At 39.4% G+C, this 17,743-nt stretch overlaps 2 protein-coding genes across 2 annotated transcripts in view; one reads left to right on the top strand and one right to left on the bottom strand.

The window, feature by feature from the left end:
* ACTL6A (actin like 6A) overlaps positions 1–17,627 on the top strand; it is a 25,876-nt gene extending 8,249 nt beyond the window's left edge. Inside the window, exons 2-14 of the mRNA XM_004708601.4 lie at positions 774–850; positions 936–1,110; positions 2,884–2,984; positions 3,836–3,933; positions 5,451–5,545; positions 5,857–5,963; positions 6,062–6,151; positions 7,145–7,206; positions 8,349–8,463; positions 8,644–8,724; positions 12,513–12,608; positions 15,628–15,714; positions 17,146–17,627. Of these exons, the coding sequence (XP_004708658.1) occupies positions 774–850; positions 936–1,110; positions 2,884–2,984; positions 3,836–3,933; positions 5,451–5,545; positions 5,857–5,963; positions 6,062–6,151; positions 7,145–7,206; positions 8,349–8,463; positions 8,644–8,724; positions 12,513–12,608; positions 15,628–15,714; positions 17,146–17,226 (1,265 nt within the window). The 3' untranslated portion in view covers positions 17,227–17,627. The remainder of the gene's footprint in view (positions 1–773; positions 851–935; positions 1,111–2,883; positions 2,985–3,835; positions 3,934–5,450; positions 5,546–5,856; positions 5,964–6,061; positions 6,152–7,144; positions 7,207–8,348; positions 8,464–8,643; positions 8,725–12,512; positions 12,609–15,627; positions 15,715–17,145) is intronic.
* MRPL47 (mitochondrial ribosomal protein L47) overlaps positions 4,431–17,743 on the bottom strand; it is a 30,656-nt gene continuing 17,343 nt past the window's right edge. The window contains exon 8 of the mRNA XM_045295031.1: positions 4,431–6,090. The gene's annotated coding sequence lies outside the window, so the exon portion shown is untranslated. The remainder of the gene's footprint in view (positions 6,091–17,743) is intronic.

The raw sequence follows: 17,743 nt of genomic DNA, 5'->3' as shown, positions 1-17,743 counted from the left end.
GAAAATATGAGGGCAAGCCAGGAGGGATAAATAGTCTAAAGCAGTGGTTCTTAACCTGTGGCTCACGATGCCTTTGGGGGGGGGGGTGTGTGTCACACGAAAATCTGTTCATTTTGCTATCAAATGGACTGCCTGCTTTCATTCTTCCTTTCTAGCATGACTCTATGTGGATTCTGAGGGAAGGCCCTTGTCTCCTTTCAGCTTCTGTTCCTCCGATCTTTGGCAGTCTTCAGGTTGGGGTTGGGGGGGGGGGGTGTGTGTCACTATGGTTCAGTGGGTTTTCTCTTTCTGAGGGTGGTAACTATTAGCCGGAGGGTATTGATGGTGTAGTGATGAAAACACTCTGATGCAAACCAGAACCCACCAGCCTCTCCATGGGAGGAAGATTCAGCTTGACAGCCTTGGAAACCCACAGGGGCAGTTCTCCGCTTTCCCATAGTGTGAGCTTGGCGGTTTTGTTTTCTGGTTTGGGCTTTTGGGGCACTGTCCCTTCTAGTCCTTGTAATAGTAGTGTATCCTCACATTTTCCAGCTTTAGTTGACCACTTCTTTTCTGATTAAGCCTCTACAGATGTACAGTGTAGGGCTTCTTATATTTAAAATAAATCTTTAATTTGAATTGCATTTCAAATCTGTACATTACTATGAAGTTAATACCTGCTTTAAGTTTTATGTAGTTTCCTTATTCATTATGCCATTTTAGACACATAAGTACTTTCTTGTTCACAAGATAATTGCAAATTGTTAATGTTAGTTATATTTTCCTCTTTTCAGATGAAGTTGGAGCCCTGGTCTTTGACATTGGGTCCTATACTGTGAGAGCTGGTTATGCTGGTGAGGACTGTCCCAAGGTCAGTGTAATGTTAGTTGAATAAATCAGGGCAGTTTCACTCTTGGGGTTAAAAACAGGCGAAATGTGATGTGTGACTTTCACAGGTGGATTTCCCCACGGCCATTGGTATGGTGTCAGAACGAGATGACGGAAGCACATTGATGGAGATAGATGGTGATAAAGGAAAACAAGGAGGCCCCACCTACTACATCGACACCAATGCCCTGCGTGTTCCAAGGGAGAACATGGATGCTATTTCACCTCTGAAAAATGGAATGGGTATGATACTTGTTTGCTCCTGTGGATTTGAATAAAAATATTGAGGGTGCATAGTGTGTTTTAGATTTAGAGCTGGGGCTTCTTATAAATTGAATATCAGATATTTTAAAATGTCCCACATACAAAATGTGCCAGGAACTGAGCGTACAGAGAAAGGCATGAGACGTGGTTGGGTGGGGAAAGTAGATGATTGCTCATACAGTATCGGTGAAGTCTGTACTCGTTCAGTCTGTGTGCAGTGTGCTACGGGGTTAAAGAGCAGGGGCGGTCAACGGCCATTGTGGGATGGTTTTCACAAAGGAGATCATCTTTATGCGGACTCTTTCCATTGTTATTACTGAAAAGATAGATTCTCAATTCAGCAGTTACTACATGTCCCATTTATTGACATTGATTACATTTTCAGGTTTTTTTTAAGTATGCTGAGATGATATTTTTTTCAATTCTTTTTATTTTTTTAATACTTTTATTGGGGGCTATTACATCTATCACAGTCCATACATTCCTCCAGTGTGTCAAGCACATTTGCACATATGCTGCCACATCATTTTCAAAGCATTTCTTCCCACTTGAGCCCTTCCCTCCCCCGCTCATTTTCAAAGCATTTTCTTCTCACTTGAGTCCCTCTCTCCCCCCGCTCACCCTCCCTCACGAACCCTTGATAAATTACAATTATTTTCATAGCTTACATCGATTGTCCTGTCGCCCCTCACCCACTTTTCCATTGTTCATCCTCCTGAAAGGGGGTTATAGGTTGATCATTTGATCGATTCCCTTTTTCTCCCCACACCCTCCCGAATCCTCCCGATAGCTCTACTCCCATTGTTGGCTCTGTGGGGTTTATCTATCCTGGATTCCCTGTGTTGTGGGCTTTTGTCTGTAGCAGTGTGGATGTTCTGGTCTAATCCGATTTGTAAGGTAGAACTGAGGTCATGATAGTGGGGGGAAGGAAGCAGCAAAGAACTAGAGGAAAGTTGTGTGCTTCATTGGTGCTATACTGTACCCTGACTGGCTTATTACTTCCCTGTGACCTCTCTATAGGGAGATGTCCAATTGTCTACAGATGGACATTGGGTCTTCACTCCATTCACTCCCCACACCCCATTCACCTGGGGTATGATTTTGTTCTGGGTCTTAGATGCTTGATACTTGATCCCATTGACAAGTTGTGGTCACACAGGCTGGTGTGCTTCTTCCATGTGGGCTTTGTTGCTTCTCAGCTAGATGGCCACTTGTTTATCTTCAAGCCTTTAAGACCCCAGATGCTATATCTTTTGATAACCAGGCACCATCAGCTTTCTTCACCACATTAACTTAGGCACTCATTTTGTGTATAGCGATTGCATCGGGTGGGTGAGCATTACAGAATGCCGGATTGTTAGAACAAAGTGTTCTTGTGTTGAGGGAGTACTTGAGTCGAGGCCCAATGTCCATCTGCGACCTTAATTCTTAACATACAGATATGAGTATGTTAGAAACCACCATTTGCTCCGAATGAGAAAGAGGGGGCTTTTCATTCTTGTAAAAAATTAGTCTCTGAAACTCACACGGACAGTTCTGTCTTGTCCTAAAGGATCATTGTGAGTCGGCATTGACTTGATGGCAGGGTTTTTGAGTTGACCTGTACAATTAAGTACTTTGTTATGAAATAGATGTGTAAAATAAGTAGGCTCTCATGTTAAAAAATACTAACTGCTAAGTCATAGAAGCAGTCGCTCAAAAGATGCTGTATTCCACAGGCATTGCTCTCAGTCTGTTAATCTTGCATTCTAGTGGAAGACTGGGATAGTTTCCAGGCTATTTTGGATCATACGTACAAAATGCATGTCAAATCAGAAGCCAGCCTGCATCCTGTTCTCATGTCAGAAGCACCGGTGAGACAGACTTTACTTCTCACTAGCGCATGTTTTTCCCCTTTAGTTTTCTGTTCATTTGCAGAGTGTGTCTGCTTTAAAGAGGCATAGGAATTTATATTTCAAATTTTGAGAATTGGGCAAAGGGGATTAATGAAAACTATTGTAATTTTCACTTTCTTTTAAATATGAGTTAAAAAAAAAAAAAACAAACCCAAACAATTAGAAGCCTTAGTGGATTTTAGTAGTACATCCTCCCCTCCCTTCCCCACCTCCCCTCAGCAGGGATTGGTTTAACATTTGATTTACTTTTGTGTGGACTGCTTCCCATTTACTTGGATTGTCTTGTGTCTGAGAGGCAATATATGTCTATTTTTAAACTCAAATCTCATGAGAGAAGTCAAATGTTACATTAGGACTTGAAATTGCCGCACTGAAATCTACTGTAAAATACATTAGGTACATTGATAAAATGGGCCCAGGAGACTAACAAAATGATTATAAATAATTATTTTGCTATTTTTCTGAGCTTTACTTGCTTGTACGAGTACCAGCTATATAAGTAGGGGGATTTGGTGGTTTAAAATTTTATTTTGGATTTTAATAGCCAAATAATCTTAGAATTTATTAGTATCTGATGTGTGGATTCTGATTTTCCTGTGGAACACTGAAAATTTTATGACGTCTGCAATTCATGGCAGCTGTTTTACTTGTGTTCAAATTATTATAAAATATTGTAAAAGTATTGTCATAATATTGTTTTTTAATATTTTGCATCTTTGTTAAAGATAGTGTTACAATAAATATTTTAAATAACTCAGCATTTTAATATTAAAACAACAAATAACTCGCATTTCTTTTTTCCTCTTCAGTGGAATACTAGAGCAAAGAGAGAGAAATTAACAGAGTTAATGTTTGAACACTACAACATCCCTGCATTCTTCCTTTGCAAAACGGCAGTTTTGACAGCGTATCCTTCAAAGAGTGACACTTTTCTCTAGAAGTAAATATAAATGCAAACCGCTGTCATTGAGTGTATTCCAACTACAGCGGCCCTCCCTAAGGTTTCTGAGACTGAAAGTCTTTGTGGGAACAGATATCTTTATCTTTCTCCTCTGCAGTGGCTGGTGGTTTTGAACTGCTGACCTTGTAGTTCAGAGCCCAACACTCACCCCAGAGCATCCCTAGAGTTCTTCAGAAGTAAATATGCTGCTACTACACATGATAACCAGCAGGAGGACATGAGTCAGTTCTTGGTTTTTCCTAGGTGGTTTTTGTTTCTCATTTGATTGTTTTGCTAACCATCTTTTAGAATTTCTTATTAATAGTAACACATCAGAAGATATGGGAGGGAAATAGGAAAGTAACACTCAACTCTTATAATAAATTCAAAGTTGTTGTATTTTTAATTAATCATTTTCTTGGGGGCTCTTACTAATCTTTTAACAATCATTCAGTTGTATTAAGCACACTTGTACATACATTTCCATCAACATTTCCAAAATATTTTTTCTACTTAGCCCTTGGTGAAAAGCTCCTCTTTTCAAAGTTTGGTGTTATTGAAGAATGAAAAAAGGGTAGTCTTTAAACTGATTGGCTAAAAATGAGTTCAGATTGTCATTATCTCATACCCTCCAATACTATTGAAAATTGACAGCAAATTCATTAAAGATTTAATCACTAGATCTTTCCTGCAAGCTTACCAAGGGACAGACAAGGAAATACTGTGTACTGACCTCAAAGAATAAATAGCAAAGTGTAGTCCTCAATTTACAGTGGGATTTCATTCCAATGACGGCCATAAGTTGTTCTCTGTCATAAGTCAAGTACATGTTTTTTTATTTTTATTTATGCTTTTTATTATCAGCATCCTTATAAATCATCTTTATTTGTCTTTGGGGGCTGGCATGAGAATGCTAACATAAATATACACTGCAATACATATTGCTAATGATACGTGTGCACACAAAATGGATAAAGTCTTCCATATTCAGGGTTCAGCCCACCTAGAATAACATTTTTACTTCATTGAGTTGAGAGATGGGGGCTACCTCTTGGCTGTCAAACAATTGATAACACTTTGCTGCTGTGAGAGTGGTGAGGGAAGAGTTGTAGTTCCAGAACATGCACCGTGGCCTCCCACTATTAGTTTCCATAGATTTTTGTCAAATATATGCTTCTCCATTTGTTGTAAGTCCTTTGAGCAATTTCCAGAAACGGAAGGGTTGTGCTAGTTTGGGCCAGCTAACTCGATGTCTCCTTGAAAGGTTTTCCTAAGCAACTTGCTATCTTGCTGGCAGTTCTGCCTCTTGTGATTCATTTTCAAACCTGAATTACTATTGCATACCAATTGTCCCTTCTAAATTTACCTTACTACATTCTAAATTATAAAGCACAGTTTTAGAATGACTTGTAATTGTGGTAAGAGCCTGTCCTTTACAAGACGTATAATATTTTAGGAACCTTTTCCTTAATACTTTATACTAGATTTGCTAATGGTCGTTCAACTGGGCTGATTTTGGACAGTGGGGCCACTCATACAACTGCAATTCCAGTCCACGACGGCTACGTCCTTCAGCAAGGTAAACGTACTCACTTAGGCAGGCATGCTGACACCACTCTGGATGTCATGGTGACGTCGTGCCGTAAAGCACTGGGTTGGACTTCTGAAGATTAGCTATTGCCAAATGGCTTTTTAAAAAATATTTTAAAATACTTCAGTATATAATGTGTATCTAAAACTGATTTGTGCTGAGAAGTATAACTTCATGCTTTAAGGGATAGCTTCGTTAATTATACTTGGGGAAAAAATGACCTATCAGCATCACACAGGAAATTTATCCCAAGGATTCTGAACTTAATGTTCCTTACCCCTATTTAATCTGTGTCATAGGCATTGTGAAATCCCCTCTTGCTGGAGACTTTATCACTATGCAATGCAGAGAACTCTTCCAAGAAATGAATATAGAATTGATCCCTCCATATATGATTGCATCAAAAGTAAGTAATGGTTGGATTTTCTTGTAGAATAGTTCTCCAGCCTCTCACCCCCATGCTGTGGATTTTATTAACCTAGTTCATGCGTTTTATAACCTCAGGAAGCTGTCCGTGAAGGCTCTCCAGCAAACTGGAAAAGAAAAGAGAAGTTGCCACAGGTTACACGGTCTTGGCACAATTACATGTGTAATGTAAGTAACCCTCATTCTCTCCAAGGGAATAAAAATAGAACTAGAGGCTTTATGTGGTCTATAATATTTTAAAAATAAAAATTTAAATCAGCTAATTTAGAATGCTTTTCATATTGATGAATACCTTTACAAGCAGCTCATTATGGAACACTAGAGTGACACCTGGCAGGGGTTTGGGTTTTGGAGTAGAGAGAAGCACTATGCTAATGTATAATAACATTGATCTCCCCCCCTCCCCCCCTAATATGGTGTTGCTTTCTGTAGAGATGTGCTATCCTGGCTCAAATGTGTACTCTCTCCTAACCATATGAAGTGCACATGATTGCACATAGCCAGGAGAATCTCTTTACTGAGTTCTGCCAGTGGGCATATGATTTACTGTCAGGGAAAGGAGCTAATAAAGCCACTTCACACACGATAATAGATATACATTGATTTCTAATAACAAAAATATATGAAAGTTATCATTATGGCAGGAATAGCTTATTTGACATTTTTCTTTTTTTTTTTTTTTTGCCCTTAAAGAGAAAGATTTTCATGGGCATTAGACAAGGAAAAATTGTGAAGATGATTTAAGAATTTGTCTGGATTTTAGATTTTTCCTTAGCAACCCATGAGTCAAGTATGTATTTCACAGCAAAATTATGTCACTAAAAGTTGATTGTGATATATAGATACAACTGTATTCTCAAATGCTGCTTTTAAGTATAAGCTTAGGGAAAACTATTTGTAACTGTTTTTGTTATGTAGTACAGGGTTCCCAATCACTTAATCTATTGTTCAGTCACTCTTGCAGTTTAAATAGAATTCATTATCTAACACAAATGTTCAGAATATGGTTTCTGGATACTCAAGCGCTTTGAGTCCTTGCTGGATAGATTTGTACTCAGGAAGTGGTTTACTCACCCAGAAATGTAGCCTCCTTTCATTTAGAAAACCATGTTAAATAGTTTTATAAAAATAAAGCTCAATAATTTTTTTTTCTTAATCTAGTGTGTTATCCAGGATTTTCAAGCCTCAGTACTTCAAGTATCAGATTCAACTTATGATGAACAGTATGTTTTCCTATTATTTTTGTCTAAATGACTTATAAGTAGTGCATTAAGACCTTCATACTAATCTTCTAAAAAACTATATTCTTCAGAAACTAACATTTTTTATTTCTGTTAAAAGATGTACTCATGATTTTCAAGAGGATAGAAATGATTTCTTTATTTAGCTAAAACAAAAATTAGAATTGTAGAATGTGCTTTATTGACTCTAGAGGTATAAAATTATGCTAAGATATTGACTATTTTAAAATAGAATACTTTTTTTTTGCAATTTCTTTTTTAAAATGCTTTTCCTGGGAGCTCTTATATCTCTTCACGATCCATACATTCCTCCAATGTGTCAAGCACATTTGCATATATGCTGCCATCATCATTTTCAAAGCATTCTCTTCCCACTTGAGCCCCTGATATCATCTCCCCGTTTCTTCCTCAACCCCCCCCCCAACCTTCCCTCCCTCCTGAACCCTTAATAAGTTATAGATTTTTTTCCCATATCTTACATTGTCCTCCATCGCCCCTCACCGACTTTTCTGTTATTCATCCCCCTGGGGGTGTGGGTGGTCCTAGGTTGAGCCTTGTGATTGATGCCCCCTTTCTTCTCCCACCCTCCTCCAATCCTCCTGGTAGCTCTCTCTACTCTCCTTGTTGGCCCTGAGGGGTTTATCTATCCTGGAATTCCTATGTTTCAGGCTCTTAATTGTAGCAGTGTGCATGCTTTTGTCTAATCCGATTTATAAGGTAGAATTGAGGTCATGATAGTGGGGGGAAAGAAGCACCAACGAGCTAGAGGAAAGTTGTGTGTTTCATCGGTGCTGTGCTGCACCTTGACTGGCTCGTCTCTTCCCTATAACCCCTCTGTGAGGGGATGTCCAATTGCCTACTGATGGGCTAAGGATCTTTATTCCATGCCACCACCACCACCCCCAATTCACCTTGGGTATGGTTTTATTCTGGGTCTTAGATGCCTGATACCTGATCCCATCGACACCTCGTGATCACACAGGCTGGTGTGCTTCTTCCATGTGGGCTTTGTTGCTTCAAATAAAATATTCTTACTCTGATTTTTTTCTGAGCTATGATTTCTTGGTTGTTGATAACTTTGAAGAGGAGTCTCTTTGATTTCAAGTTGTTTCATGTGTTTTCAGAGTAGCTGCACAGATGCCAACAGTTCATTATGAATTCCCCAACGGTTACAACTGTGATTTTGGTGCAGAAAGGCTAAAGATTCCTGAAGGATTATTTGACCCTTCCAATGTAAAGGTATAAAAGCTTAGTTCTTAATTAGCCTGCTTTTCCAGTATAAGTTAAAGACCTTATGCAATTATTAACCAGCGGGAGACTCACCACATTTTTAAAAAATCTGCTTTATTGTGTGATATTCTTCCATTTGCCTGCTCGTGTGATGTTCTTACATGTGCCACTCATTGTATTTTGTTGTAGGGCTTATCAGGAAATACAATGCTGGGAGTCAGTCATGTTGTCACGACAAGCGTTGGAATGTGTGATATTGATATCAGACCAGTAAGTGCCATTATAAGTATCTTTCATGACAGTGAAGTGCCCTAAAATGATGTTGGCAGCTGTGAACTTCATTGGGTTTCAAGTCCATTTTATAACAGAATATGTAAAACGGTGACATAGAAGACAGACATGAATAAAAATGAGTTCTAAAGCATTTTGCAGCACGAATGAAATAGTGGGACAGTCACAAAAAGACAAATATTATAGATGTCAGCTTTATGGGGTGATAAGAAAGTTGACAGCGACCATTACTGAATGGTTGTTACCAGAGATGAGGAGAGGAGATTCCATTTTCTAGAGGTCAGGAAACTGGCTCACAAGTCATATGCAGCTCTTTCCAGTGTGTGTATGTAGCTCTGAGGTAAAATTGAAAACATTTAAAGGATATTATTCAGATAATGGTGGTTTCATGTTTTGTAAAAATGTTTATGGCTTTCAAATCATTTTTACATTGTTGTGAAGGACAGGATTGGTTCTTCTGTCCCAAGAGTTTGTTGACACTGCCCTCCACCCCCATATTCAACACCTCTAGATAGTAGTCACTTTTTGTTTATAGCAAGAAGAAAGATATCACTGACTATGGGTGAAGGGTATCCAGCCTGACTGATGCCACTAAGCACCATGCAACAAAAATGATGGAATGGTAAATGCTACTGCTATCTTGCAACAGCCCCCGTGTGTGTGTGTGTGTGTGTGTGTGTGTGTGTGTGTGTGTGTGTGTGTGTGTGAGAGAGAGAGAGAGAGAGAGAGACACACACACACGTGCGGGCAGGCTGTAGATGCTGTTTCTTCATTCATTATACGACCTATTACCTCACAGAATTATTTTCTTGACGACTCAGGGTCAGCTGTCTTGTGGGATAGTGCGGTCAGTTGGCATAATGTTAAGTCATCAGGTTTATGTTCTATGACCTAGTTTGGTGAGTAGTGTCTGGGGTCTTCAAAGAGGGCAGGCATCCATCTAACACGCAACTGTTACTCTACTCATCCGAAGCAACAGAAAGATGGAAATAAACTCAAGAATCGGAGAAGGAAGTGTGTCTTCAAGAACCAGGGCCTGTGCTACCTGGGGCCTAGACACCGATGGTGCCTTCCCAGCACTACTGTCAGGCTCAGACTAGAGGGGTCCTGGTCGAAAGGGAGGAAAATGCAGATGAGAACTTCAAATGAATGAAAAATCTAGACTTGGTGGACTGTTGACACCGTCACCTTTGAGCACCATACCTTTAAAGACATTACATGAGATGAGCTCATCACCGAGACTCTGAAGCGTGGATGGAGGGGGCGGGCAGTGAGACTGCGTTCATGGAATTGGAACAGCTCGATGGAACTGAGGATGTTGCCATCGTGTGACAAATGTAACCAGTGTCCCTGAACAAAATGTAGCTCCTGTTGAATGCAAACCTGTTACTGTGCATTTTGCCAAAATGTAATAGAGTGTAACCAAGTAAAGAAACAATACTAGAAAAGGCTTAGGTGTAAAGTCTTTTCAGACCTGTGCAGTGTGGTAGTCCCATGTGCCTATTTAATTAAGATAACAAAATTTTAAGTTGTGTTTCTTCAGTCACATTACCCATGTTATAACTATGGCTAGTGGCTAATAGATTGGATAACACAGGTAAAGAACAATTCCATCACAGAAAATTCTATTGGACATTGAGTGCTGTTCTAGAGGTTGTCCTAAAATGTGATAAATCGAAATACTTATTGGTGATTTTTCTTTCCTTTTAATCATTTTATCGGGTGCTCGTACAACTCTCATCACCATCCATCCGTCCATTGTGTCAAGCACATTTGTATATATGTTGCCATCATTTTCAAAACATTTTCTTGCTACTTGAGCCCTTGGTACCAGTTTCTCTTTTTTTTCCCTCCCTCCCTCATGAACCCTTGATTATAATTTTTCATGTCTCCGTTCACCCACTTTTCTGTTGTCCGTCCCCTTGGGAGGGGATTGTATGTAGATCATTGTGATCGGTTCCCCTTTTCTACCCCCATCTTCCCCTTACTCTCTTAGTATCACTACTCAATATTGGTCCTGAGGGGTTTATCTGTCCTGGGTTCCTTGTGTTTCCAGCTCTTGTCTATACCCGTGTACATGCTCTGGTCTACCTAGATTTGTAAGGTAGAATTTGGGTCATGATAGCGGTGGGGGGCGGAGGATGGAAACATTAAAGAACTAGAGGAAAGTTGTATGTTTCATCAGTGATATATTGCACCCTGACTGGTTCATCTCCTCCCCATGACCCTTCTATAAGGGGATGTCCAATTGGCTATAGATGAGCTTTGGGTCTCCACTCCGCACTCCCTCTCATTCACAATATGATTTTTTGTTCTGGGTTTTTGATGCCTGATACCTGATCTTATCGACACCTCATGATCACACAGACTGGTGTGCTGCTTCCATGTGGGCTTTGTTGCTTCTCACCTAGATGGCCGCTTATTTATCTTCAAGCCTTTAAGACCCTATTGGCGATTTTTCATGAGGAATAATTTTATTACCTTGTTTTTCAGCGAGATGTGCCTTAAAGTATGAGTAATTTTACATGAACTTTATCTTAAGTGAGCTCACCATCAGGTTTTAAATACTGATGTGTATTGTGCTTATTAGATAATTTCTTAAACTTTACATTCAGCTTGCAGTCCTGCACACTGCCTTAGTTTTTCTTTGATTTGTTTGCTTAAAGCATAGGGTGTATGTGTGTGATTTCATTGTTCATAATGGGTAGCTACACATAGCGTTCTTTATTTCAGTCAGTACCTACCAGACGTGTTTGGGGAAGTGCGAGTGTGCTCTCAGAGCCTTTTTGTGCAAATCCAAAGCCACAGTTGGGACATTACAATTGGAATTAAAAGATAATTGAATTTTTTCATGACATTTTTGAAGTCCCCCTCTCCCTCCTATTGTCTATGAGGAAGTGCGATAACTTTCCTGTTAAGCATGAACATTTTCCTTTAACTATTATGGATTGTAGAGATATGTTTATATTCATGCCAGTTGTTTGAAAATTTGGATGGTTCAGATATTTGGAGTATGTTTTTAATATGAACTTAGCTACTGAAAAGGCAGGCTGACATTTAACGTTCTGATGCACACATGCAAGTCAGAGAGACAGGCACTCCTTATAAATAGGAGTCTATGTTTCATGTGCAGAGGCCACAGCAGTGTATTTTGCAAAAGTTCCCTATGTGGTTCTGATGCAAAAGGGCAAGGCAGCCAACATTTTGGCAGGAATACATGACGCAGTAGATGGATGCCATGTCATTGTCCGTTGTAATTAGAAAATAATCTCGTAGTGTAATTTAAAATAGTGTAACATTCAGATGAGTAATGAAGTCATTATAAAATGTGCTACTACCTAATTAAGTACTGCCAGCCATCTGCCAGCAGATTAGGATTGGATTTTAGAATAATTATTTTAAGTTGGTGATTCGTAAACCTTAGTGTACGCTAGATTCATCTGACGAGCTTTAAGACAAGCATTGCGTCAGATGTCATCTCTGGAGGTTTTTATGCCATCAGACCCAGGTGTTAGTGCTTTGGAAGCTCCCTAGATGAGCCTACTAGGCAGTCAGGATTGGAACCTGTATACAAGGAGGCTTGATCGTCAGTTCATGAAAAAATGGAGTAAAAAATAATGGAATTTTCTCACAAATTTTTTGAAGCTCATTATAGAAGTAAAACTTTGAAAGAAGGGAAAATTGTACAAGACGTTGATTTATTTGGAGGTGTATTTAAAACTCAGAAGCATTTGGAAGTAATTTCGTTTTCTTGCTCTTTATCCTAGGGTTTGTATGGCAGCGTGATCGTGGCAGGAGGAAACACGCTCATCCAGAGCTTCACTGACAGGTTGAATAGGGAGCTCTCTCAGAAAACGCCCCCAGTAAGTTGTTTTTCTGTAGTCTGCAGTCATGTGTATCCTCACTGGCGGCATAATTTTACATATAAGGGTTCATTTTAAATAGGCGAATAGTTGTACAGTATAATGATGTAACGTTAATAGCCCTAATTGTATCAGATTTTCCTCGATGACATCCATTGGTTATCCTTGTACTATTTAAACTTCATTTTATCCAGCGATGCCACCTGTGCACTAGAATGTTTAGACATGCAAACAAATACTGGCTAGAATGTGCTACGTGCTTCAGTACTGTGTGACCTGGGTGTTCTTGGGAACTCTGGGAACCAAGCACGTAGCTCCCTGACAGTATTAGAAAGTTTTCATGAAAAAAAGTCTTTTGCGTCGGACAGGGCAAGATATGACAAAATACCTATAAACTATCAAGGGCTCATGCGGGAGGGGGGAGCAGGGAGGGAGGGGAAAAATGAGGACCTAATGTCGGGGGTTTAAATGGAGAGAAAATGTTTTGATAAACGATGTACAAAGGCGCTTTACACAATTGATGTGTGTATGGATTGGGATAACAGTTGTATGAGCCCCTAATAAAATGTTAAAAAAAAAAAAAAAAAGCACAAGGCTAAAAAGAAAATACAGCCAGGAAGATTGCACCAAGGATTTTTTTTCTTTTTACAGTTTGTATTTGTTATTTATTTTTAATAAAGCATTCTACTGGGGGCTCTTACAAAGAAAAAAAGAAAGAAAGAAAAAAAGTCTTTTGAAGTAATGAAGGGGAGTTTCAGCTGGTTGGTAGTTTAATCAAAGAACATCCAGGCAAAAAGTATGAACTGAAGGAGCTATTTTTCAGTAATTCAGTCGTTGGCTAATACTTTGGGTCTTCAAAAAGTTCGTGGAAAGACTCCAGTTTTCCATGAAGACCTCGAAGCTCCTTCAAAGTTTGCTTTGGGGAAGTAGGGAGAGCAGTACGGCCGGAACAGTGCATTGAGTACTAGGTCATGTCTCACAGAGCTGTCTGGGTTTTATCTAAAGCTACAGCAGACATAGACTGAAATTTGACAAAGGGCTGATAAGCCTGTACAGTTCATCACTGATGGTGCAATAGGATAACTATGTTTTAATAATTTCTAATCTAAACAGATGAAAGAACCTAGTTTGGGGTAGAAAAACAAAACTCATGGCCAATGGTGACCCGATAGGATAGGATAGGATAGGCTAGAACTGCCTCTGTGGGTTTCTGAGACTGAAACTCTACAGGAGTAGAAAGTCTGTCTCCAGAGGAGCAGCTGGTGGTTTTGAACTGCTGACCTTTGCAGATCACAGCCCAACGAGTAACCACTATACCACTAGGGCTCCTTTGGGATAGAAGGGCAATTTATCTAGTACACCAGTACTAGAGAGGCAGGCAGAACTATTGAATTTCAAAATTTCTGTCAAATCAAGTATAAGGCATTCTACACTAAATGCTAAGTTTTAAACAGGTACATAAATAGATATAGGTATACTTAACAGTATCTATAGTATTTATATTTAATAGTCTTTGAGCTTCCCATATAGAGAAATAATTTATGTATGTTATTTTTTGAAACTTTCCTGGTTGTGTAGTAGTTAAGCATTGGGCTACTAAGCACAGGTTCAAACCACCAGCCACTCTTGAGGTAGGAACACTTGGCTTTCTATTTGCCTAAAGAGTTACAGTTTGCCCTGCCCTGTAGAGTTGTTGAGTCAGAATTGACTTAATGGCAGTGAGTGAGTGTACTAATGGTACCAGCATAACAGTGACAACTGCCTCCTGTTGACTATCTCTTTGGAGATAAAATCTGTTCTCGAGCATGGCAGGATGACAGTACTGATGTGAAATTTCATGGAGTGGCTCTGAATCATGAATAGATGTAGGCTGTCCAGGGCACTGCTCAAGACCAGTTTGACGCTGACTTTGCCCTTAAACAACAACAATGAAATAGCAAGTACAGGAAAACTCCCAGTTCGTTACTTCGAAAAGCCCACAGACTCAAACTGTGTATATAAAGAAACTGCGAAGTATCAGCATGAAAACCACCCTCATGGAAAAATACCTAGATTGGGGGGTTTAGGGGAACAGGACAACACAATATATAGGAAGTGAGATAGATTGGCCATATTATTGTTTAAAGTACGGATTTAAAGCAAACACATTAATTTGGAAAGAAAACAGTCATGTATAAAACTTAATCTGAGGTCTGATGATTAGATTGACTTGGGTGGAAGGGGGTGGACTGTAGGGAAGAGGGTCCAATAAGGCACTAAAGAGGAGGGATCAGGGTAGCATGAAGGCCTAGAAAGAGGCGATTGAAAGTGTGGGGCGGACACGACCGAAAGGGAGGGAGGACAGTACCAATCATTATACTCTCAAGGGTTGAAATGAAGTAATGTTTAAAGTATTCGGCATAGTTTTTTACTTCTAGGAACATTACGTATGTGGAAGAGATCCACATTTGTGCCCATTTCAAAACAAGTGATCCAACAGTATGGAAATTACTGAATAATATCAATAACAACACGCACAAGTAAAGCTTTGTTGAAGGTAATTCAGAAATATTTGTAGCAGAACATTGACAAGCAAATATAGACCCAAATTGAGCAACACTTGTGAGGGGGTGGCACAGACCCAGGCAGTTTTTCATTTTGTTGTCCGAGGAGGCTTCAAAAAGTTCAAGGAAAATGAAGTTCAAAGATAATGGAATTCTTCCACAACCTTCTTGAAGCCCCTTTTTATAAAACAGGGTTGCTATGAGTTTGAACCAACTTGATGGCAAGTAGCAACAATGTCCGTGTTTACTGTTATAACATAAACTATGAATGTCATAATTATTAGTATGCTTTTCTCAAAGTTTAAAATTTTTCTTACCACATACATTAAAACCTATAATCAAAGTACTTAAAATATGGTAGTCCTAATCTATGTCTACTATTAGTCCATATTATCTCCACAAAAAGTAGACATCCTAAATTGAGTCACCTGTTTTGAGTGTAGTAATAACACTTTTTCTTCGTTCTCTACTTTTAGAGCATGCGGTTGAAACTGATTGCAAATAATACAACTGTGGAGCGGAGGTTCAGTTCCTGGATCGGTGGTTCCATTCTAGCTTCTTTGGTTAGTAGATGAGCTACTCTGCAAACCGTTTAAGAACCTTACTTAATGGTTTCACTTTGTTACATGTGTCTGTAAAAACAGTCCCCGTGTATCATTTATCTCTACTGTAACTTGTGTGAGTGGAAGTCTAGGAAGAGTACCAGTTTGACCTGGTCTACCATGACTAGAAGGAGTCCCGGTGGCAATGTGCTTAGTGCTTGGCTGCTGGCCGCTGGGTGATTTGAAACTCCCTAGTGCAGGGGTCCTCAAACTTTTTAAACAGAGGGCCAGTTCACTGTCCCTCAGACACATTGGAGGGCTGGACTATAGTTTTAAAAAAAACTATGAACAAAAACCTATGCACACTGCATATATCTTATTTTGAAGTGAAAAACAAAACTGGCCCAAAACACCCGATGACCTGGATAAATACCCTCACCGGGCCGCATGTGGCCCGCGGGCCATAGTTTGAGGACCCCTGCGCCTAGTGGCTCCACAGGATAAATATCGTCCCCCAGAAAGATGACAATCTAGGAAGTCACATGGGACAGTTCTGCTGGGTGGAAATTGACTGGATGCCATGTCACGATATAACAAATGCCTCCCTCACACCACAGCTTTCTTGGTAAGTATTAGCTAGCCTAATTTCACCGTCTCTTCTCAAATAGACGTGGAAATCTGTTAGGATAACCAGCTCATTTTGGTACTGGTTAGGACGTAACTGCAGCACCTGGAAAATGACATCATTCTTTCGTGCGTTCTCGCTGCTCCTGGCCTGTTGGTGAGGAAGAGGGAGGAGACAGGAGTGGACACCGGACTGCTGGTCATGGTCTTGGTGCTGTTCAGACGGTGCTGGTCTTGGATCCAGAAGAAAAGCCCTTGTACTGCAGCTCACACCTCGCTCCCCTTCCCTTCAAAGCAGCCAAAGGAAATAGCACCAAGAACTTAGGTTAAAGATTTTACGGCTGTTAACTGTTTGTAGCTTTTTTTAAGTGGTGCTATTTACTGTTCACTTATATATTATCTGTGATCTATTTTCACCTCTTAATAAGATCGGAGATCTAAAGATTTTATATGTGAATCTGTATGAACTAAAAAGTTGGAAGGGAATGGATTTCTCTTACATTCCTATCACTATTATTCAGGTTCCTTCCTTCTCTGGTCCTCTCCCCTCCACCAGGATGTATGAGATGTACATTGTCTGTAAACGGTTACATGTGGGCTTGCAAAGCTTCATCCTAGTTTTACCAAACACACTCTAGCTCTAAATGTTAACCATCCATCAATCCAGTGCTAGAACATCTTTTCGATGTTGTAACTTCCAACAATCTCTCTGGTTGCCTTAGGCTGGCACCACACCATCCCACCAAACATCCTAGTCTTCTTTGTCATAAAAGACAAAATATTTCCTCATAAGGAATAATCATTTTTAATTTTCCTTTCCATTTATAGGGCACCTTTCAACAAATGTGGATTTCCAAACAAGAGTATGAAGAGGGAGGGAAGCAGTGTGTGGAAAGGAAATGCCCATGAAGAGTTTCCAAGCCTCCACCTTCTGTGTCACCTTCCGTTTCATAGCTTTAGTAAACTCAGGAAAAGAATGACCATCTTTTGTAGAAAATTTATACATTTTTGCATATTTCAATTTCCACTGCAATTTTTTAAGGCTTTAACTTGCTCTATAAATTAAAATGAGTTTGTGCTTTCCTTGAGATGCACTTATTCTTATTACAAGCATTTTATAATTTTGTATAAATATCTATTTTCTCTAAATATTTTGCTTTCAGTAAAATGCTTTCCAACTCTGTTTAGTATATTAATTATAAGTGGATTGGTAGAATTGCTTTTTATTGACTAGTAAAACTTACTGCCTATGCTTTTTATCTCAGGCTTGCAAAGTTAAATAAAAATGACTAGCCATTCCAGAAACAGTTCTATGATGTTGTGTGTTACAATTGCCTTTTTAAACAGGAAATGCATTTATCATTTTGACTGAAATAATCCAGTATCCAGATCTCTCTCACATCCTTTTAAGAATCACAAAAAAACA

Source organism: Echinops telfairi, unplaced genomic scaffold (genome assembly GCF_000313985.2).
Source record: "Echinops telfairi isolate 266 unplaced genomic scaffold, ASM31398v2 ScPeMD7_4225;HRSCAF=4972, whole genome shotgun sequence".
Classification (NCBI taxonomy): Eukaryota; Metazoa; Chordata; class Mammalia; order Afrosoricida; family Tenrecidae; genus Echinops; species Echinops telfairi.
This window is presented reverse-complemented; position numbering and strand designations above follow the sequence as displayed.